Source organism: Eubalaena glacialis, chromosome 1 (assembly GCF_028564815.1).
Source record: "Eubalaena glacialis isolate mEubGla1 chromosome 1, mEubGla1.1.hap2.+ XY, whole genome shotgun sequence".
In the NCBI taxonomy this organism is placed as follows: Eukaryota; Metazoa; Chordata; class Mammalia; order Artiodactyla; family Balaenidae; genus Eubalaena; species Eubalaena glacialis.
Window position 1 is genome coordinate 157,610,480 of NC_083716.1, and position 23,783 is coordinate 157,634,262.

General features: G+C 34.3%; 1 protein-coding gene across 1 annotated transcript in view; it reads left to right on the plus strand.

The window, feature by feature from the left end:
• The window catches only part of ACVR2A (activin A receptor type 2A), an 83,814-nt gene that overhangs the window by 32,311 nt on the left and 27,720 nt on the right, over positions 1-23,783 (plus strand). The window contains exons 2-4 of the mRNA XM_061199850.1: positions 18,262-18,469; positions 21,936-22,045; positions 22,243-22,397. Of these exons, the coding sequence (XP_061055833.1) occupies positions 18,262-18,469; positions 21,936-22,045; positions 22,243-22,397 (473 nt within the window). The remainder of the gene's footprint in view (positions 1-18,261; positions 18,470-21,935; positions 22,046-22,242; positions 22,398-23,783) is intronic.

Here is a 23,783-nt window from a genome sequence, read left to right on the forward strand (position 1 = left end):
TTGATAAAACCCATTTTCTTGGGCTTCCCTGGTGGCGCAGTGGTTGAGAATCTGCCTGCCAATGCAGGGGACATGGGTTCAAGCCCTGGTCTGGGAAGATCCCACATGCCGCGGAGCAGCTAGGCCCGTGAGCCACAACTACTGAGCCTGCGCGTCTGGAGCCTGTGCTCCGCAACAAGAGAGGCAGCGATAATGAGAGGCCCGCGCACCGCGATGAAGAGTGGCCCCCACTTGCCGCAACTAGAGAAAGCCCTCGCACAGAAACGAAGACCCAACACAGCCATAAATAAATAAATTAAAAAAAAATAATAAAAAATAAAAAAATAAAATAAAAAAATTAAAAAAAAAAAAGGAACTGGTTGTAAAAATAAGTCTTCATCTCCATAGAAGAATTAAAAAAAAAAAAACCCATTTTCTTTACTTACACCAGTGCTGCTGCCTTTTCTCTTAGGTATTTACTCCCAAACCTCTTCTCAAGTGTTAGGTATATGCTGTAAGTGCTAATTTATATTTGAAAAATGCTAACATTAAAGAGAGATCATAGATTTTGTGGCACCTAGGACATAATTTTCATCAGCTTATCACTTCCATTCTCTTCATCAGACTTATGAGGCTTTTAGTACCTATTGATACTTAAGTTCCTGTTGGGCTCAAACTTTTATTGCAGTCATTCCCTGTTCTTAGTTTGTTTTTAAAAAGCAAAATTGTTCTTCACTGAAAATTGGGGCAGGTGGGTATAAGTGCTAAATGGGAAGAGGGTGTGTAAATTCCACCAGGAATTGGTTTTCAGATTCAGTGAAGGCCAGGGATTAGAATTGTTGACCCCTGAGTCACCAGCCAGCCAGCTGCTTAACAGAGAACAACTCGGATGGTTGCAGTTGTTCCCCATGTACTTTCAACTGCTTTTTATCTCCATCCTTTTCTTATCTCCGGTTGCTCCTGTCCCTTCTCCATCTCCTCAGTGCACAAATACATCACTGAGTATGAAAAAGGGCAACAACAGTAGCATTATTACTAAAGTTTTTGTGTCTCTGAATTCCTTTGCTTTCTGCTACACGTCTGAACCCAGATTTCCATTTCTAGGGTAGCCCTAAACCTACACATTGGCCAGCCGTGTGCTTAATTAGTTTCTGGCACTGGAAAAGTAGCTTTTAACTTGGAGGAAAATGCCCTATATTTGAACTTTTTTGAATCTTATTTTGGTATCTTTCAGTGGCTTACTAATAAGAATTTTTTAACCTCATGTTTAAATGTTTCACAAATAAAAGACTGGGAACAGCCCTGATAGTTGTTAGGGTTCTGTGGATCTTTGTTCCTTAAGAAAATGGTAGATATAAACATTTCTGGGTGGGAGGATGTTGAAAAAATGGTGGAATGGCACTCAGGGTGGGCCCAACAATTCTTTTTAAGACATTTAACTTACTAAACTTATTAGGACATAAGCAAGGATGTATCAATGTGTTAACCCCCTTCCACTATCGGATTTAAAAGTAAATAGTTTAACTTTATTTACTCTTCTTCAGTTCTACATTTCCGAGGTTGTCTGTCACACTCCTGAACACAAAAAGTTCCTTTTACTATTAGTTTAAGTAAAGAGGAATTTTTCTGGTTTTCTTAATGGGGTATATAGGTGGTGGCTTATTAGAAAATAGTTTAATCATTCATATAGGGGACTTCCCTGGCGGTCCAGTGGTTAAGACTCTGCGCTTCCGCTGCAGGGGGTGCAGGTTCGATCCCTGGTCAGGGAACTAAGATCCTGCATGCTGCGTGGCGCAGCCACAAAAAAAAAAAAAAAAAAAAATCATTCATTAGATAGGAAATCTTACCAGCTATTGATCATTGTTGTAGTAGACATACCTTGTTTTCAATGTAAACGTGACATTTCAAATGCAAGTTATATTAGCAAAGGTGATAAAATTTGTGGACTAACTATGAGTTGTGTGCTTTATAGAGGTTTATATGAAAGCTTTCTGAAGGAGACTAGTCTAGAATGTCTATGTTCTGCTCTTCCTTTGATACTTGATGAAAACTGTTAGTGCTACATTTATCATGCTGCTTTTTTACTCTTTGAAAACCAAATTTCTTAACTACTGAATGGATATAGCATATTTTACAAATTGGAAGTTTGTGGCAACCCTGCGTTGAACAAGTCTAGCGGTGCTGTTTTTCCAGCAGCATTTGCTCACAGCGTGTCTCTGTGTCAAGTTTTGGTAGTACTCACAAAATTTCAAACTTTTTCATTATTTGGTATGGTGGTCTGTGATCAGTGATCTTTGATGTTACTGTTGTAATTGTTTTGGGGTACCACAAACTGTACCGATACAAGACGGCGAAATTAATTGTTAAATGTTGTGTGTATTCTGACTGCTCTACCGGTCAGCTGTTCCCTCATCTCTCCCCCTCTCCTTGGGCCTCCTTATTCTCTGAGGCACAACAATATTGAAATTAGGCCAATTAATAACCCTACAGTGGCCTCTAAGTGTTTAAGTGACAGGAAGAGTCACACATCTCTCACTTTAAATCAAAAGCTAGAAATGATTAAGCTTAGTGAGGAAGGCATGTTGAAAGCTGAGATAGGCCAAGAGCTAGGCCTCTTGTGCCAAACAGCCAAGTTGTGAAAGCAAAGGAAAAATTCTTGAAGGAAATTAAAAGTGCTACTCCAGTGAACACACAAATGATAAGCAAAATAGCCTTATTGCTGACATGGAGAAAGTTTCAGTGGTCTGGATAGATCAAACCAACCACAATATTCCTTTAGACCAGAGCCTAATCCAGAGCAAGGCCCTAACTTTCTTCAGTTCTGTGAAGCCTGAGAGAGGTGAGGAAACTGCAGAAGAAAAGTTTAAAGCCAGCAAAGGTTGGTTCCTGAGTTTAAGGAAAGAAACTGTCTCCATAATATCGAACTGCAAGGTGAAAGCAGCAAGTGCTGATGTAAAAGCTGCAGCAAGTTTTCCAGAAGTTCTAGCTAAGATAATTAATGAAGGTGGCTACACTAAACAACAGATTTTCAGTATAGACAAAACAGCCTTCTATTGGAAGAAGATGTCATCTAGGACTTTCATAGCTAGAGAGGAGAAGTCAGTGCCTGGCTTCAAAGCTTCAAAGGAGAGGCTGACTTTCTTATAAGGGGCTAATGCAGCTGGTGACTTGAAGTTGAAGCCAGTGCTCATTTACCATTCTGAAAATCCTAGGGACCTTAAGAATTATGCTAAATCTATTCTGCCTGTGCTCTATAAATGGAACAACAAAGCCTGGACATCTGTTTACAACATGGTTTACTGAATATTTTAAGCCCACTATTGAGACCTATTGCTCAGGGAAAAAAAAAAAGATTCCTTTCAAATATTACTGCTCATTGACAATGCACCTGGTCACCCAAGAGCTCTGATGAAGATATTCAATGAGATTATGTTGTTTTCATGCCTGCTAATGCAGTATCCATTTTGTGGCCCATGGATCAAGGAGTAATTTCAACTTTCAGGTCTTATTATTTAAGAAATACATTTCATAAGGCCATGGGTGCTATAGATAGTGAGTGATTCCTCTGATGGATCTGGGCAAAGTAAGTTGGAAACCTTCTGGAAAGGATTCACCACCATTCTAGCTGCCATTAAGAACATTTGTGATTCATGGGAAGAGGTGAAAATATCAACATTAACAGGAATTTGGAAGCAGTTGATTCCAACTCTCACAGATTGAGGGGGGTGGGGTTCAAGACTTCAGTGGAGGAAGTAACTGCAGATGTGGAGTTAGCAAAAGACCTAGAATTAGAAGTGGAGCCTGAAGACGTGACTGAATTGCTGTAGCCTCATGATAAAACTTGAATGGTTAAGGATTTATTTCTTATGGATGAGCAAAGAAAGTGGTTTCTTGAGATGGAATGTACTTCTGGTGAAGACACTATGAAGATTGTTGAAATAACAGCAAAGTATTTAGAATATTATATAAACTTAGTTTATAAAGCAGCTGCAGAGTTTGAGAGGATTGACTCCCATTTTGAAAGAAGTTCTATTGTGGGTAAAATGCTGTCAAACATCATTGCATGCTACAGAGAAATCATTCATAAAAGGAAGAATCAATTGATGTGGCAGACATCATTGTCTTATTTTAAGATAGTGCCGGAGCCACCCCAAGATTCAGCAACCACTACCCTGATCAGTCAGCAGCCATCAACATCAAGGCAAGACCCTCCACTGGCAAAAAGATTACGACTCACTGAAGGCTTAGGTGATGGTTAGCATTTTTTAGCAATAAAGTATTTTTTACTTAAGGTATGTACATTGTCTTTTCAGGCATAATGCTTTTTGTACAGTTAATAGACTACAATATAGTGTAAACATAACTTTTATATGCACTGGGAAGCCAAAAAATTTGTGCGACTTGGTTTATTGCGATAGTCACTTTGTTGCAGTTATCTGGAACCCGAACCCCGAGGTATGCCTGTACAGAGAAGTATGAATACTTATAGTAAAAATTATTGCCTGTAGTATATATAGTTTGTTCCATTAAGTTGTGGAGGGAAAATTTTATTGAGATACTATTAATTTGTGGTAAGTAACATAGAACAAAATTGTCTGTTAGATTTGGGCAGTATTAATATAGCAAGACTATTAAAGTGTTCAAGAAAAAAATGTTTTCTTCAAGTTTAGAAGAGATTTGAAGGAAATGTTTTACAATTGTAAACATGAAAGATTTAGATAAAATATACCTCGTAATATTAAATAAGAATGAGTGTGTTAATCTGATTTTTACTATTCCTGCTACTCCTCTTTTATAAGATTGAGACAAGCCAACGTCTAAAACAACTTCGGTAGTTGTTGAAAGGTATTAGATGGATGTGTTTATCTTTAAAATGGGCAAACATGACTTTTACAAATACAGCTTTTACAAATTTTACGCAAGAGGCCAGTAACTGTAACCTAGAATCAAATATTCATTTGATTTAGAATGTTTACCTGAAATTTTTGCTTAGTTTTCTCTGGGGTTTAGAGGAAGGGTGCATGTTTTGTATTGTGATTTAGAGATTTTTAAAAAAGGGTTATTAGATTTAAGGGCTTTCCCTTTTCTCTTATGAATTAAGTAGCAAATGAAGCTTTCATTTTTGGTGGGTGGGGTAATAGTTATAGAAATATCATAGAAAATTAACTGAGTATTTTAATTTTTTAAGAGCTAAGAGATCAGTAGTTTCTTAAGAGTGAAGCTGGTAAATATATGTGTTTTTAAAAACTTACTAAATATAATCAAACTGTGTTCTCAGTTGTTTGAGAACTATTTCCAAATTAAGAGTTGATATTTTGCCTTTTTTCATTTCATGATCTGGTAACTCTTATTAAACTTTTCCAAGCATTTTCTCAATGCTTACTCCACTCCAGTATCTCACCCATTAAAAGGGGTTAGGGATGGGGAGGCTGTGGTAGAAAGAATGTATCAAGGCCTGAAGGAGTTTGATGTTCCAGGAAAGAAGTTCGCTTGTCTGGTGTGAATTAAGGCTGGACAGGGGCCAAACTGTGGAAGGCCTTATAGGATTTGTTCATATTTTATTTTAAGGCCAAGGGTAGTGGAAAGCCATTGAATGGCTTTAAAGTGGGGGAGCGACTTGATTTTGTTTGAATAGGATAACAGTGGAACCTGGGAAATCAGTTAGGGAGGCTATTGCCCTAGCCCAGGGAGAGAGATTGGTGACTTGCAGTATAACCTTCTTACTCCACTGACACTCACCTCCTTCAAAAACTAGCTTAGATTTTTTTACAATTTGATTTCTTATGACCAAATGATTTTGTTCTTTTTTTTTTTTTTTTTTTTTTTGATGTCAGTTATCTATAAATTTTCATTTGACAAGGTAGGTAACATTATTTTATTGTTTTATTCGTTTAAGGGTGCTAGTATGAAAGTATGGTTTCTTTATAGCTAGTATGAAGGCTTGTATAGAGGGTTTATTTGCTTTCTAAGGTGTCTGTACTACCTGTCTACTGATAAGGAGTTGGTGGTGTGGCTGTTCTGTAATACCAAGCAGTGATGACTAGTGAGCTCTTTTGTATGCTGTCAGGATATCTCATTCAAATGTTATATTTTTTAAATCATCTTTTTATCTTCCAAATTCGGTTCCAACACAAAATCCTACTTTTTTAGAGGCAATAACATGAGTTTTTTCCTTTAAATAAAATACATTGATAAAGAAGCATACTTGAAATTCCCTAGTCTTTGTGACCTTCTGATCATTTATTTATCATTCCTGCCTTCCCATTTTTACCTCACAGGAGAAATTAGAATAAGCCTTAATTGAAGTTCAGAAATATCTAAAGATTTGTAAGTTTCTCTCCTGCTTTCTACTTCTAGTGTCTTGTTTTAAAAATTAGGACTCATTTTTTCTTTTTCCCAGGTTGAGGTTAAAGATACCTCAAATTTTGAAAATATTTTCTTTTTTACTGTTTTGCTTAGTACTTAAATATCAAAATGCCTGCCAACACTATATATTTGTTGAATGTGGAAGATTCTCTACCTGTGTGAAAGACATAGTGTCCTCTTAAGATTTCATGTAGCGTGTCACCAAAATAGACTTTAAAAGTGTCCTGCCAAGGGGCAGAGGGGTAGAAGGGTGGAATTTTCTAATTTGTGAAGGGGAAAACATTGGGCTTCTGTTTTTCTTGTTCTTTGTTTGTAGAACTCTCTCCCTCATAATGTTATAAGAAGCCTACTTATATTGGTTAAAATTAGAAGAAAGCAGGTCTTTTCATACAACCATTACCCGCCCCCCCCCCTTTTAATTATTAAAAAGGCACAGGGAGGTCAAGGTCTGGAAATTTGCCAGGCTTTCTTGGACTGTCCTAGAAAAGTAATCTTAAATGTGTTCCCAGGTGCTAGTCAGTTGAATCATAAATTTGGAGTTTTGTGGTTTGCTCTTTTCCTGTTTCCTATTATTCTATATATACTTTATGTATTCAGGAAAATGAAATTCTTTGGCGGTTGATGATAAAATCAATGCTTTATTCCAGGCTACCAACCAAATATACCAACTTAAAGTACATTGCTGCCTAAAAAGATGTCAAGTCATTCCTTAAGAGAATGAGAACAGTTACCTTTAAAGGTGTAAAGATGTTACTTTTAAAGAAATTTTTCTTTCTTTTGGGAGAGAACTTTATAATGGATGTCTTTTGTTATTTAGTGTTTAGTAATTGAGCACAGGTTAAGTTACCATCTTTTATTGAACAAGCCAGGGGTAGAGCATCTTCTGTACTTAAAGAAGGGTTTAAAGAATGAGGTTCTTTAAAAATTTTGCTATACAGAAATGCACCTCTTTGTATTGAACTAGATCTACAATTAAGTGAATTAAAAAATAAGAAATTTGTAAGGGCTTTATTTAGAGAGGTTTTGCTTGCCTCTTTTATAAAAGGAAATTCTACTATTTCAAATTTGGTGTTCTCTTTGGGCCTCTAAAATTTTGTTAAGGCTTTTTAAGAGAGAGGTTTGAGAAATTTATGCTTTCTTCAAACCTTGGTCTGTATAAAAGTAGATATGTACTTATTTTGGAACTATATGAGGAAAATCAGTCACTTACGAGTTAACAGTGTTAAAATACATTTTAGGTGGTTATCGTAGTAATTTGTCAGGAATTAACATTAGGAGTCCTTAGATAACCAGTGGTTAAATGTTGACATCTACTTTTATTCTCCTTCTCACACCCACGTATGCACACACTGTGTCTAGTGTTACAATGTACAATGTTTATATTTTTATTTTATTCCACATAAGTTGTGTTTTTAGTTTATATTACTTAAGCTAGATGGACAGAATCTTGCACTATTTTGTCAGACTGATAGTACTGAGTATAACAGGCAAGGCAAAAAAAATTTCTGGGAAAATTGCCAGAAAGTGTTTGTGTTTTCCTTTGGAAGTGATTGTTTGGTGGTAGGAAGGTGCTTAGCTTAAAAAAATAAAAATAAAAAATTAGATTGACAGGTCCTAAAATGTTGCATTGCCACCCAGAAATTTTATTTGAAAATATATTCTCCTTCCTCATATTTCTAACTTGTTTATCAGAAGTCTTTTGGGACATTGTGGACTTTACTTTTTTTCCTAATACTTAAAAACAGCCCAGGGCAGCCAAATAGGGAAGGTGACTTCTGTGATGTTTATTAATATAGAAAAGAAAGGATACCAGAAGACCTTTGATGTGTTTATAGATGCATAAAAGCAAATTATTAAAATGAGTTTTAAAGTGGGAAAGAAATTACACAACACATAGAAGTAATAAACAAGAATTTTAGATTCTTCTCTTCTAGTACTAAGCATCTTAGTTATAAATATGAAGGCCATTGGTGATTTTTAAAATAAGGCTAGTTAAGTGATATAGCTGTTATTTAGTATCATAGTGAGTTTTCAGTTTGTATTCTTTTCCTTTAATAGAAGTGTACTGCTATTTAAAACTTCTCTAATAAGTATTGCTAATTTTCTTCAGTTGCTGGTTTTAAGTTGCCAGATGTTACTTTGATGAAAACTTTGTGATGAGTTGTTTTGTTTTGTTTTGTTTTTTTAAGTTTCTCACTCTTAATACTGCTGGTTCCTCAAGGGTAATATTTCACATTACTTTCATAGCAGCTGAAGTGATCCGTATTTACATCAGAGTTTGATGATTTACTAAAAAGAAAGCCTGCATTTTCCCAAGCAAATGAAGCACTAAAACCCCTTAATGTACCTAGTGTCTTTTCAGAGTAATTGAGACTTGTAGGTTGTTTTTAGTAGAAACTACTTTGTGTGTGTATGTGTGTGGGGGGGATTTCCTTAATCTATTTTAGGGTGTCTGTTCTGATTTTGAGAATTTACCTTTATCTCTTATTCTTCTAAGTTTATGCCCAGTTTTGGCTTTTGTGCAATTTAAAAAATAGTCCATTTATTCTGATGGGAGTATTGGCCTCTAGCTGCAGTCACCGTGGTCTCCCTGTTCCCCCCAAGATGAACATCTAATATCAGAAACCTGTTTTATACAGTCTAGGTAATACTTGTATCTACTTGTACCTGTTTTGATGTAATTCGTATTTTGAATGAGTGCCAGAGAACTGCATAGAACTATTTCAATCTTGAGATCTGGGCATTTATAGGTTGCCCACACATTTTGTGGCTATAGGCAAAACCACTTTTCTGTTGTGCCTTATCTTTGAAGATACCTTGCTTATCCCGGACAATACATACCTTTCATGATAGTAAGAACATAACATCAGGAAGAGAGTTAACAAAAAAGAGAAACATAGGGTAAATATATATGGAATAAAGCTTTATTTTGTAAGATGATGTAAGCTAAACATTTATCAACAGCCAAATACCTAACTCAGGTCACTTATATCTTACTTTCTTACACTTAGACCAAATAAGAGACTGTGTAAAGCAAAAACTTGATCTCCATATTCTAATTTGTCAGTCCTTTTGATAACTGTGGCCATCTGATAAGCATGGATATTATAGACTCCTGGTTTTTATTGGGTAGTTAGTATGGCTTGCTGAGTTTCCTTCCATTCCAACACAGTTTACTGATTTTCAGGTTAATCTTCAAAATATAACTTCTATTCTTAACTTTTGATGTCTTGCAAATCTGCCTTGATTATACCCAATACTGAAGAATATGGAACGTTCATGTTTAGTGAAAGCAATCTTGTCAAACACTGATTAACCACAGCCCTGTTTATTTGATCATGATCTTCTCTGTCTCTGTTTAGCTCAGTTCTGTCTCTTTCCTTAGTAGTCCTGCTTTAGTCCCCTTTCCTCCATAAAACCTTCTTTTTTCATTTCCTTGTTAATTGATAGATTTAGTGCATGTTTATTGAGTTCCTGTACTGTGCCAGGTACTGGTGATACAGCAGTGATAATAGGGCTTGTTCTGGAAGCTCATAGTCTAGTGGAGGTCCAGGTTATCATCTCCAAAGTCCTACTGCATTTATTTATAGTCCTTATCTTGGTGTTTTAATTTACAGTACAAGCATATGATCAATTTTTTTCCATCTGTATATGTTCAATATAAAAGCAAAGTTTTCTTCAAAGATTATTCCCAGAAAAAGTCATTTTATATTTGAGACTTTGCAAAGGTTTTAATATTTTGAGGCTCTTGCTCAATAATTTTATTTTGAATAGAAGAATAATGTTTGTAGAAGACAGACAGGCTTGAAATGATGCCAGTCAGTGCTAGTTTTGAATTTTTATGGAAGTTTCCTGAGGGAAAAGGTAAAAGGGGAATAAAGAGTTCAAACAGATAAGAAATTATTCTTGGGAGGGTTCATTAACTATCATAATTTGTTGTAAACTATTCACAAAGGTTGTAAAAAAAATTTTAAATCTCACTTTTAAGAGCAATATTGTAAGTACTTTATGAACATCACAACATATACCTATAGAACAATGTGAAAAAAACAGTGTCTTAGTATTATGGGAGTGGAAGTTTGTGGCTTGGAGAAACATTTCCAGTGACAATATGACTTCAAAAAGTACTGTTTCTCAAACAACTTAAATGGAAATGAAGATAATTCAAGTTTTGTTACTTTTAAATGACTCAAAAAGAAGGTAATGAGATGACACTTGTTGAAAGACGTATGTGAAGTTTGAACAAAATTGTTTTTAAAATTTTTGTGCTTCATGATTTTAAAACATTCATAAAACTAATGAGTTAAAATAAGTATACATTAGGCTTTTCATACAAATATAGAAAAGTTTGTATATTTCAAGTTGGTCAAAAGATTTTAAAAATATCTTCTCATTGGGGGAAATTAGGGTATCCGTCATATTGAGGGTTGCATGAGGGTTGTATCAATGTTTTGATGCAATTTTATTTTATTTTATTTGTACTATAAAATGTTTTTGATTAAAAGCATCATTCAGTTTGATCTGCCTTCCATAGCTGATTCTCTTTGGACGTGTGTTCTACCCCTAGAGTGGTAGGAAGCAGTGACATGTGAAGGGAAAACAAGAATTGCTTTTCATGTTGTATTCATTATTTTTGAAACTTCATTAACCCTTCCTAGCAAACTAAGTTGCCTTTGGGAGGCACAAGGTTAGGGAAGGCATTCAGTAGCCTGTTTATACTCTGTTCTCAGTGACTTGTTGATAGTTTCAGACAGCATTAAAATACTTTTCCAGAAGTGAGCCTCAGATTTGTAAGTTGTCAAAACAGTTCTTTTCTTCCTGTTTAATGTTGGTCGCATACCGTAGGAAAATTGTGATAGGATGAGGCTGGTCACAGGGCCGTGAAAAACATTGTCATCTTAATCAGATAAGAAATTAATACAATTCATAATTGTAAAAGATTCTTTAATTCCATCTACCTGTTTCAAAGGAGATGGGGGTGCAGTAGTAGTTGGTGGATTTTTAAAATTCAGTTGTCACATCACATTTTTACATTTTAATCATTCATTAAGTACTGTTTATGTTTGGAGGGCAAGTAAGACAGTCTTAGATCCAATAGCATTCTGATGTATGAAAGGACTTATATAGACAACTAACTAAAAACAATGAATAAATATAAAATATTTTATATTGGATTGCAAGTAGTGTGCATTTTGTGGGAAGGAGGAGTTCTGATGAGAAAACTTGAAAATGGTCACATATGTGAGATTTAGCCTGGGAGGCTTTTTGCAAGAGCTGGGCTTTCAGAAACTGTTAGAATGATGATAGATTGCAAAGGGGAGGGCATTTAAGAAATATTTGCTTGAACCATGTCCACTGTTCCAGCACCATTTATTGAAAAGGCTATCTCTCCTCTGTTAAAATTCTTTTGCTCATTTGTTAAAAATTAATTGGGCATATTCGTATGGGTCTGTTTCTGGGTCCTCTATCTGTTCCACTGGTCTTTGTGTCTTTGTCTCCACCAGTACCACACTGTCATGCTACTGCAACTATATGATAAGCCTTAACACCAAGAAGAGTGATTTCTCCCTTTATTATTCTTTTTCAACACATTAATAAGCTCTTTTAGGTGTCTACAAAGAAATTTGCTGTGAATTGGATTAATCCTATATATTTCAGTTTAGGAAAAATTGACATCTTTATTATGTTGGCTCTTCCAATCCATGAACACAGTATGTCTCTCCAAGTGTTTAGGTCTTCTTTGATTTCTTTCATCAACATTTTATAATTTTCATCATACAAATCCTATATATGTTTTATTAGACTATATGTATTTTATTTTCTTAGGAGCAATTGTAACTGGTACTTTAAATTTTTAATTTCAGTTCCACTTGTTCATTGTCAGTATAAAGAAACACAGTTGATTTTTGTGTGGTGATTTGTATTCTGTGATCTTACGGAACTCACTCACTAGGTCTAGCATTTTTTTTGTTTGAAGATTCCTTGGAATTTTCTAAATAGACAGTCATTTCATCTGCAAATAGAAACAGTTTTATATCTTCTTTTCCAATCGGTATGCCTTTAATTTCTTTTTCTTGCCTTATTGCAATATCTAAAACTTTCAGTACTGTGTTAAATAAAAGTGGTGGGAGTAGACATTATTGCCTTGTTTCTGGTATTAGAGGGAAAGCATTCAGTCTTTCACCATCAAGTATGATGTTGGCTGTAGGTTTTTTTGTAGGTGCTCTTTGTGACTTTGGGGAAGTTTCTGTCTATTCCTGTTACACTGATAGACCATATGATTTTTCTCTTTTAGCCTGTTTATTTGGCAGATTGCATTTACTGATTTTTGAATATCAAACCAACCTTACATGCCTGGAATAGATTGTACTTGGTTGTGATGTATTACTTTAAAAAAATACAGTTTTGGATTTTGTTTGCTAAAATTTTGTTGAGAACTTTTACATCTAAGTTAGTGAGAGATACTGGCCTGTATTATCCCTCTTCTTTTTTGTTCTGTCTTTGGTTTTTGTATCAAGGTAATACTGGCTTCAGAAAATTAGTTGTTAAGTAGTCCCTCTTCATCTTTTTCTGTAAGAGATTGTGTAAAATTAGTGTTGATGTATTATTTTAATACTTCACGCTTTTAAAAAACAAAACCCTAATTGTCCTCAGATGCAGTCACAGTAGGTACAATTTACTTTTTCCTCATGGGAGGAGTATTTCAGATTTTGAGTATGACTTTTACAGACCTACTTTATGGCCAAATGTTCTAACAAATTTCAGGTCCTGTGTATTTCTTTTTCTTTCTTTCTTAAATGGTAGGAAAAATGAAATGGTCAGTATGAGTCATTATGTATAAGCAGTACTTTGGAAATAGAACTATTACCTAAAATAATTCTGATACTAGATTCTGCGACCAGACTTACTGATTTGCTATAACTTGCCTGAGTGTGAGTTATGAAACTATGGAATTATCCATAATAATTATGGAATTATTAGGGAAATTGAATCAAATGTGGGAACAAAGCAGTGAAAGGTTTGGTAACTTGTTCAAGGTCACAGTTTGTAAACTAAATTCCAAGTTCAGGTCACAGTCTACTAAGCCAGTGGTACTTCACTGGGGAGGAACATTAGATCACCAGTGGGTCTTTGCCAAAAGGAGAAAAGAAAACATACATACAATATCTATACATCTATATATCTCCCCGCGGCCCCCCATGTACTTTTCAACTACTCATTCCTCGGGCAAACAAAATGGCACTCAAACATGAATTCAAGAAAACACATAGGGGATTCTGATGCATATCATTTGTTAAGAACCATTATAATAAACCCTGCACACAGACCTTTTATGTTCATTTATTTCTTTTGAAAGTCATATTAACTATTTGGAATTACTTTGATAGAATAAACCTATGGTAGAAATTTAAAGTTTCAGAAGATTTTAAATTGGGAGATGCTCTTAAAAACTAGTAAATATGGGTAACTTTTGTCATCCTTTTTAGAACTACACCTTTAAAGTCACTATGTGAGCTTAACGTAAAAATACATATAACTTGGTTTATTTTTATAATTATCATGTTATTATATTTAGTGGTCAGTTGGAGACGTGATAGATAGAGACTGATTACCCAATCAGCTTGAGGAGGGGGGTGGCAAGATTGTCAGTTTTCCCCATTAAGCAGTTTTCTTTCTATCTGTGGATAATATCAATCAAGTGATAGTCTAGATCTAGAAAATGATCTGAAATCTTAACTTACCATTAAATATTAAGAAGTATTAAAAGAAATAAAGAAAATAGTCATTTATCTTTTTTCAAGACCAGAGGTGGCAAAGAAAAGATACTGATGTTTTCTCCCCTCCTTCTATACTAATTTCAAAACCCTTTACCTCAAAATCTTTCTCAGTACATGGCTCCTGGCAGCCACTCTTAATTGATTGGAATTGACACCAAAGATAAAACCTATTTGGCATTTTTGTCATAGGCAATGTTCTTTTTTGGGAGGTCAGTTTTATTTAGTTCAAGTGTTGTTCCTATGCCTCAATGGAGTCTTCTTTTGGAAATTAAAAATAATTAATAGTGGTTTTTAACATGAATTACACAAGCGATAGTTCACAGAAGACTCCTCCCCAACAAACAAAACAAACAAAAGGCAGGTTAGCTAGACTGTGGGAATTAGGATGTTGTTTCAAGAGGTAGCTGACCAGGACTTCCCTGGCCGTCCAGTGGTTAACACTTCACATTCCAATGCAGGGAGTGTGGGTTCGATCCCTGGTCAGGGAGCTAAGATCCCACATGCCTCGCGGCCAAAAAACCAAAACTTAAAACAGAAGCAATATTGTAACAAATTCAATAAAGACTTTAAAAATGGTCCACATTAAAAAAAAAAAAAAAAACTTAAAAAAAAAAAGAGGTAGCTGACCACACAGCCTGTGGGCCAGATCCAGCCTGTGAACTAAGAATGATATTTACATTTTTAAATGGTTGGAAAAAAAATTCAAAAAATAATATTTTGTGACATGTAAAAATTACATGAAATTTAATTTTTACTGTCCGTAAATAAAGTTTTATTCGAATGTAACAATGCTCATTCATTTACTGTCCTCTGGATGCTTTTGTGCTACAATGGCAGAATTGAGTAGTTGTGAAAGAGACCATATGGCCTGCAAAAGCTAAAATATTTACTCTCTGGCCCTTTACAGAAAAAGTTTGCCATGCCCTGTTTTGAGATAACGTGGGCGGAGTATGATTGCTTTGTGGTTATTTAGTAAAGGAGGAAACTTAATTTGCTGTTATTTTCAACAGGTTTCTGAAAAGGAATAATTTACAAAATGGCCACTGTTTATATACAGATGAATAGTAGTAGCAGCCCTTCTTTTATAATATACAGTGGACATAGAGTTACCAGCCACAGTTTACATGTCTGCTCACACTATTATTTCTTCCGTAGTTGAGAAGTCCACAGCACCATTACTGCCACAGATTTTATCAGCTTATAATTATATCTCTGTGCTAGAGCATTGTAGAGCAGCAGTTCTCAAATTTTTTGGTCTCAGAACTTCTTTAGACTTACCCCAAAGAGTTTTTATGTGGTTTGTATCTGTAAATATTCATCATATTAGAAATTAAGACAGAAAATTAAAAAAATATATTTATTTAGAAGTGACAATCCATTATATGTTAACAAAAGAATAGATTTTTATGAAAAATATTTTCCAAGACAACAAAAAAATTAGTGAAATTGTTACAGATCTCTTTTTAATTGTTTTAGTAGAAGACAACTGGATTCTTATATCTGTTTTTTCCACTCAATTTGTTGTGATACAACAATCCGTTGTGTTGTTTTGACATGAAGGAAATTTGGCCATACACAGATATATAGTTAGAAAAGTGAGGAATATTTTAATCCTTTTTTAAGATAATTGTGGATGTTTTTCTTTGATACTATACCAAAACTCAACAAGTGTAGTTTCTTTGATATTGTTGTTTTTTTAAGTCAAGTTGATTGAAGTATAATTTACAGAGGATAAAATGTATTTTGTTTGGATATACAATTCTGTGAGTTCTGATTAACTCATACGATCATACAACCACCACAATAAAAATGTGGAATATTTCCATCACCCCCCAAAGTTTCCTCATGCCCTTTTGTAATCAGCCCTTTCCCCTCCCTCCCAGCTTCTGATCTGATTTTTTACCTGTACTTCTGCCTTTTTCAAAATATTGTGTAAATGGAGTCATACAATATGTAGCCTTTTCAGACTGTCTTCATTTTTAGCATAGTGTGTTTGCAATTTATCCATTTGGTTGCTTCTATCACTAGCTCACTTCTTTTTATTGTATAGATGTTTATTTTTCCATTTACCAGTGCTAGATATCAGGTGGTTTCTGGCTTTTGGTGATTCTGAATAAAGCCACTCTAAACATTAATGTATAGATTTTTGCATGGACATACGTTTTCATTTCTTAGGTAAATACCTAGGCATGAGATTGCTGTGTAGTATGGTAGGTGCATATTTCACTGTAAGAAGTTGGCAAACTGTTTTTCCTAAGTGGCTGGACCATTTTGCATTCCCACCACCGATGTGTGAAAGTCCCAGTTGCTCTACATATTTACCTGCACTTGAGATTGTACGTTTTGTTTTTGTATTGGTCATTCCAATCAGTATTAGATCTAGTTTCAGTTTGCATTTCCCTGATTATTAGTGATATTGAGTATCTTTTTATGTAGTATTTCCCGTTCATATCTCTTTGATAAAGCATCTATTTGAATCTCTTGCTTAGTTTTTAGAAATTGGGTAGTATGTTTTCATATTGTTGAGTTGTGAGAGGTCTTTATATTTTCTGAATATCAGTTATTTTTAAGGTATATAATTTGCAAGTATTTGCTCCCGGTCTGAATTTTTTTCCTTAACTTTCAAAGACAAGTTTCAAATTTAATGAAGTTCAACTTACCAGTTTTTTCTTTTGTAGCTCATGTGTTTTGTGTTCTCAGAAATCTTTCATAATTTAGGGTCACCAGATTTTTCATTTTTTTCTAGAAATTTTATAGTTTTAGGTTTTAGTTTGGGTCTGTGATGTGTTTAGAGTTAATTTTTGTATACAGCATGAGCTATGAGTTGATATGAGTTGAGGTTCTTTGTTTTGCATATAGATGTCCAATTGTTCCAGTGTCAGTTGTTGACTTTCTCTGCTAAATGCATTGGTACCTTTGCTGTGTATCAATTGACTGTATGTGTATGGGTCTATTTCTGGATTCTCTGTCCTGGCCTGTAGGTTCATGTGTCTGTCTTTTCACTAAGACCACACTGTCTTGATTGCCGAAGCTTTAGTATAAGTCTTAAAAACAAGTAATATGGGGAGTTCCCTGGCAGTCCAGTGGTTAGGACTTGGCGCTTTCACTGCCATGGCCCGGGTTCAATGCCTGAGTGGGGAACTAAGATCTCACAAGCCACGCAGTGCGGCCAACAAACAAACAGCATGAATTCTGTTTTGTACATCTTTTTCAGAATTATTTTGGGTATTCCAGTTCCCTTGCTTTTCCATGTAAGACAAGAGATAGTTTCTTAAAAGTTAGTTACAGTGTGGAATCTGAAACCACTAATGAACTTTTTGTCCTCTGTAATGTTAAAATCTACTTGGCTATCTTGAACTTTGTATGGATTTTTTGCCCATGAGTGTTTTTCAAGCGTCATGCATAATTCACTTGGAAAATATTGGTTCTCTGAATTATATAGACCTTCTAAATATTGGCACATCTCATTATTCTGTATTTAAAAGTCACATTTGTTAATATCACCACTCATCAGAAATTCTTTAAGTATTGGGAAGGTGTCAGGCTAATGGTGGTGGTAAGTACAAATTTTCCAAAATTCTTATTTTTGCTTGAAACCTCATATTTTATTATTGGCAGTGCATACTGTCAGTGTTTTTCTGGAAGTAACAGGTTTACTTGGTTCATTTTGGGAACGTTTCTGCCAAATACTCAAGTCTGAATAGCCTTGGTTGGTTTAGTTCACAACTCAATCATGCAAGGGCTTTTTTCTGGAGGCAATCATTGTACTTCAGTGTGTAGCAGCAGTGCTTTTGGTTAGTTCCCATTTTGTCACACAATATTGAGAAGAAGTCTACTCAAGGGTCAAGATTTTAAAAAAATTAACAATTGTACTGCTTTCCATCAAGGACATTCTTAAGTGAAACTGGCCTTTTACAGAGAAACCTTGTGATATATGTGGTTGCTTTCTATTATTATGTTTATTATACTTAAAGTACAGAGATTGACCTGGAAACCTGAACCCAATGTTATAACACTAGTAAGGCAGTAAATTATTGACATTTTAGGGAGATTTGAAGTTTCGTATACTGGGAGACGAGACAATCTGTTTAAGAACAAATACAGTTATATTAAAAGTTGTCGTTTTATTATCTTATAGGTGCTATACTTGGTAGATCAGAAACTCAGGAGTGTATTTTCTATAATGCTAATTGGGAAAGAGATAGAACCAATCGAACTGGTGTTGAATCCTGTTATGGTGACAAAGATAAACGGCGGCATTGTTTTGCTACCTGGAAGAATATTTCTGGTTCCATTGAAATAGTGAAGCAAGGTTGTTGGCTGGATGATATCAACTGCTATGACAGGTAAGAACACATTTTATTTTTTTATGGTAGTGTTGAATAATTTTCATTTCCTCCATTCCCCCCCCCCCCCATTTCTTTAAAAGGAGAAAGATCAATGCATGGATTTTCACTTAAATGTTTCTTTTTTAAGATGGGATTATGAAGACCATTATAACATGTTGTAATGACAAGATATATATTTTAAAGTAAAAAAATAAATGTAGCATGTTTATGTTTTATCTTCGATATAGTTTGAATAATCTATCAAGTAGTGAGAACTTTAGATAAGAAACATTTCTTTCCATATGTTGTAGGGTTATAGGTTTTTTTTAAACACCAATTTTAAGGAAAAAGGATTTTTAAAATTGCTTTAAGAGAGAATATATCTGTTGAAAATCTGTCCTGAAGGAGAATAAAGCTTAATCATAGTATTTAATTTCCTTTTAGTTTCCCTCTTTATGTATCTGGAAGAAATTGATCTCACTACATTTCCTTGCAGAGTAGGCCTTTGTTCTTTATCCCAAGGGACATTTTAACTTGACTTTCAGAATTACATCAGAACTAACACAATCCTCATAGAAAGCTACATTTTATTTAAAAAATCTTGTTTAAATTGTTTTATTCTGTTGGAAATAAAATATAGTGGATATGTCATTGACTGCCTGTGATCTTTCTGCAAGGTGTCCCTAGATGTTTGGCCGATCACTTAAACTGCCTGGGCCACAGGATTTTCACTGAGGGTGGGTGCTGATGACTGCAGAAGGTACAGAATCCTAGATAACCAGACTTTTTGGAGCCAAATAACTAATACACTCACGGAACTCTAGCTACATCCTGATCCACTTTCAGGGGCTTTAATAGATTACCACGAATCTGTGGTTGATTGGCCATATGTGATTAATAGTAAAATGTGTTGAATAAACTCATGAAAATTGAATTAGCTCCACTTTTGGTGAAAATTAAAATCGTCATTTAGGTATATATTTAGTATTTAGGATATACTTCTCCATCTTTGAATTTTCTGGGGATTATTACTCTGTAATTATACATTTTAGCTGTATTTCTGATTATTAGCTTCTTCATTAACAGAGGTGATCATTAAGTGATATTTGCTGTTATGAAAGAGTAAGTGAGCCACTAGGGAAACAGTATAGATGTTCCTCAAAAAATTAAAAATAGCAGTGATATAGCAGTTCCACTTTTGGGTATATAGCCAAAGGAAACGAAAACACTAACATGAAAAGATATATGCACCTCCATGTTTATTGCAGCATTATTTACAATAGCCAAGATGTGGAAACAACCTAAGTGTCTGTCAGTGGATGAATGGGTAAAGAAAATATGGTCTATGTATGCAATGAACTATTTTTCAGCCATAAAAAAGAAGAACATCTTGCCATTTGCGACAACACTGATGACCTTGAGGGCATTATGCTAAGTGAAATAAATCAGACGAGAAAGACAAATACCATATGATCTCACTTGTATGTGGAATCTTTAAAAAAAAGAAAAGAACCCATATATATAGAGAACCATTGGTGGTTGCCAGAGGCCGGGGGTGAGGGGTGGGCAAATGAGTGAAGGGAGTCAAAAGGGTATGAATTTTCAGTTATAAAACAAATAGGTCCTGGGGGTATAATGGGAGATGTGATGTAGTGGTGACTATAGTTAATAATACTGTATTGTATATTTGAAAGTTGCTAAGGAACTTAGCAACATTTAAGTAAATCTTAAAAGTTCTCTTCACAAGAAAAAAAAATTTGTAACTATGTGTGGTGATGAGATGTCAACTAGACTTACTGTGGTGATCATTTCACAATATATGCAAATATCCAATCACTAGGTTGTATACCTGAAACTAATGTAATGTTATAGCAAATTATATCTCAATTTATAAAAAAAGAAAAGTTGAGGAAGAAGTTAGGGAAAAAATGAGGTTTGGAGGTCATCTTTATTCAAAACTGTCTTTATTAATTAGTTGAAATCAGGGATCCCTGTTCTTTTTATTGTAAAATGCTACTGTGCTTCTCACCTAAAACCAGTATTACTGGATATTAAACTTTGCTAGATAGTGTGAGTGAGTTGTTCAGTGCAAATGCCTGCTCTTACAGTGATAATTACTACATCAGCTTTGTTTCTAGGGGTTAAATGCCAATTTAAAAGTATGTGAATTTCTGCTTTTATGTTATGAATTTGATTAAAAAACAAATATTAAAGGTAGTAACATAAATAAGAGAAAGGAAAAGAAGATTCAAGAAATGTCAAAGTGTGGAGGAAAAGACAGTGGTAAAAAGAATGAAATTGAATGGTGAAAAGTATTGATAATTTACTTCAGTTAACTAGGCTAGGTATTTAATCACGTTAACCTATGATTTGATTCATGATTCTAAATATTAAATTTTAAATTTGTAAATTTCTCTTTATAAATTGTTAGAAATTTAGCCTTCATTTGTCCTTTACTTTCTACTAAATAGACATTGGTATAGATTTTATTTCAAAGTTTGATTTTATTAAAATTGCCTTCTCCCTGAAATTTCTTGAGCTTTTCACTTTAGAGTTAAATTCAACCTTGCTATTCTAACAGCCATTATAAAAGTTCACAGTTTATTTGTAATGTGTCTTTAAATCTACCTGATGTTATTAGCAGTATTTAAATATCTGATTTTAAAAACTAGGTATAGCTGTTTTTTTAGTGGTTGATTAGGATTTAATCTAGATGCTAAATCCCTATCTTTTCAGTAACTCAGGTCCTATATAGAAGGCTGCCTTCCCCCTACCCCCTAAATCAACCCACCTCCAGTCAGTTTTTGAGTTACTAGGGCCTGTATGTTTGTTGTTACATATTGCTCTTGTTGCTTATCCTTAACCCTGTTCATTGTGTTCAGGGAATTTAAATCTGTTGCAAAAATGGCTTAATTCCCAAGCCTGGTTTAGGTCTCTGATGTTGAAATATGTTCTGCCACGAGATACGAACAGGAATTATTTTGTGCCTGTGTATTTATATGTATACATAGGCATATAGGTATGTATTTATATGTGTACACACACATACAGTTTTTTATATATAGTGTTGAGTTATTGTATTCATAAAATGGGAAAGCTATATTTCCTGTAAGTAAAAGCACTCCTAGACCAAATTTCTTCATTGGCTTTATGTTCCTCTTCAAGCTTTTCTACTAAACAAACAATGAAAAAGATGGTTGCCTTAGATTGATCATTAAAAACCAAATTAAAGAAGTGGTTTCAAGGAGCCAATGTGATTGTTACAAAATCAGCTCTTGATTTATTTTTCTGATGATATTTAATAATAGGATTCAAGGAACATTTTTGTCTTTTAAGAATTGATTATTGAATATTAATAAAAATCTCAAAGTTGACTATAAATGACTTATTCATTATTTTATCTCTGAGAACTTTAGAAAAACACCTATTGTAGATTCAGAGTAATAATGTTGATTTTAATTATTTCTCCTCTTTTTGTTTATAGGACTGATTGTATAGAAAAAAAAGATAGCCCTGAAGTATATTTTTGTTGCTGTGAGGGCAATATGTGTAATGAAAGGTTTTCTTATTTTCCGGAGATGGAAGTCACACAGCGTAAGTTCACAGGGAAAATGCATATGTCTGTTCAACTAGTAGATTGAAAACAAAGCATATTTGTGTTGATGGAATAATTTACTCCCATCTTCTCCTACTCTTTATTTTATCTCCTAAAATTTGACACTATAATAAACATTTATTGTGAAATTTTGTCGACCAAATCTGAGTGGTTTTCTTCCTCCTCTTTTCCACAGCTACTTCGAATCCAGTTACACCAAAGCCACCCTATTACAACATCTTGCTCTATTCTTTGGTGCCACTTATGCTAATTGCGGGGATTGTCATTTGTGCATTTTGGGTGTACAGGCATCATAAGATGGCTTACCCTCCTGTGCTTGTTCCAACTCAAGTAAGTTATTGTCTTGTACTTTGTGTTGTTTTAGATTTTACATTTTAAAGAAATATTACTGTGGTGAAACCACAGTAGATTGTTACAAATCATTTTCCTTTGGAGTTAATTTTTGAATATTTATTGTCATGGGAACTATAGCTAATTTTGCAAACTTATTAATTTGCTGTGTCCTAATCTTAAGGGTTGAAGTGGAGTAGAATAAAGAGTATTCCCATTCCTGTTCTTCTTTGGAGAGTTTTACTGTCATTATAGTACTTTAAAATGTGGGATATACTCTGCTGTCTTTCTTGAGAAGTAATTGATGATGGAGAAGTGATATCATACCCCTTTCTTTCCCTTCTGTTTTCTCCTCCATTCCTAAGTTGTTGTGTCTTTTTCAAAACTACTTGCCAAAAAATCCTTTTAACTATGGTGAGGGACCCAGTAAGGTAACCAAGAATGTGGGATAGAGAAGTTTCACAAAGGCATCAAGAGGATATATCTATAAAATCGTTGTTCTAGGGAAGAGGGGCAACAGTTCTCATCATGTGTTGTTTGTAGTTCCAAGTATATATTTTTATTTGCAGCATATCAAACGTGTCCTGAAGTCTGAAAACTTCTTTAATGCCCTTGATTCTCCCTCCCTTGACACCGAATATATCTGAAAATATAGGTGTGGTGGGTAGGTAGTCAGAATAAATTCATGAAGTTTTCCTCACTATCATGTGGACAGTTGGAGCTGATTCAGTGCTTTACAAGGACTTTTAATATAAGTAGTTAATATTCTACAGGCAGAGGAAAGGTGATAACTTTTGGTTTAATTGCTTGAGATGTCTTTAAACTCGCATTTGTGTTTCTTTTGACTCTTAAGATCAGATTACCTCAGCCTTCTGGATCTCTTGGTTTAACTTTGTTTCTCTAATAACACTAGGATTAATGGTTAAAACTTGGTAGAAGAAAATGGTAAAGTCTTATAATTTAATGACCAAAACAACTTCTTCACTTTAAGCTTTATTTACATAACATATTCCTTTCTCAGTGCTTGAAGCAATCTGTTGGCATTAGATCATTGATCCCTGTAATCTTTGTAAGATGTGTATATGGAGAAATAAGCCCAAAGGTAAAACTCCTCATTTAGTAAATTAGGTAAACACACTATTTTGTACAGCTGAAATATTTTAACTTTTAACATTAGTAGATAACTTGTAGATTTGTTAAAAATCACTTTAAAAAGTACTTTAAAATTTTAAAAATTTAGTGCCTAATAAATATATGTAGTTTACTCCAAAATGTCCATAGAATACACTTTACTTTCTGTTGGTGGTAACTATTTTTTATTTAACATCTACATTTAAAAGAATGAGTATTTACTGTTGCTGACATGCATTGATTTGTGAAGCTGTC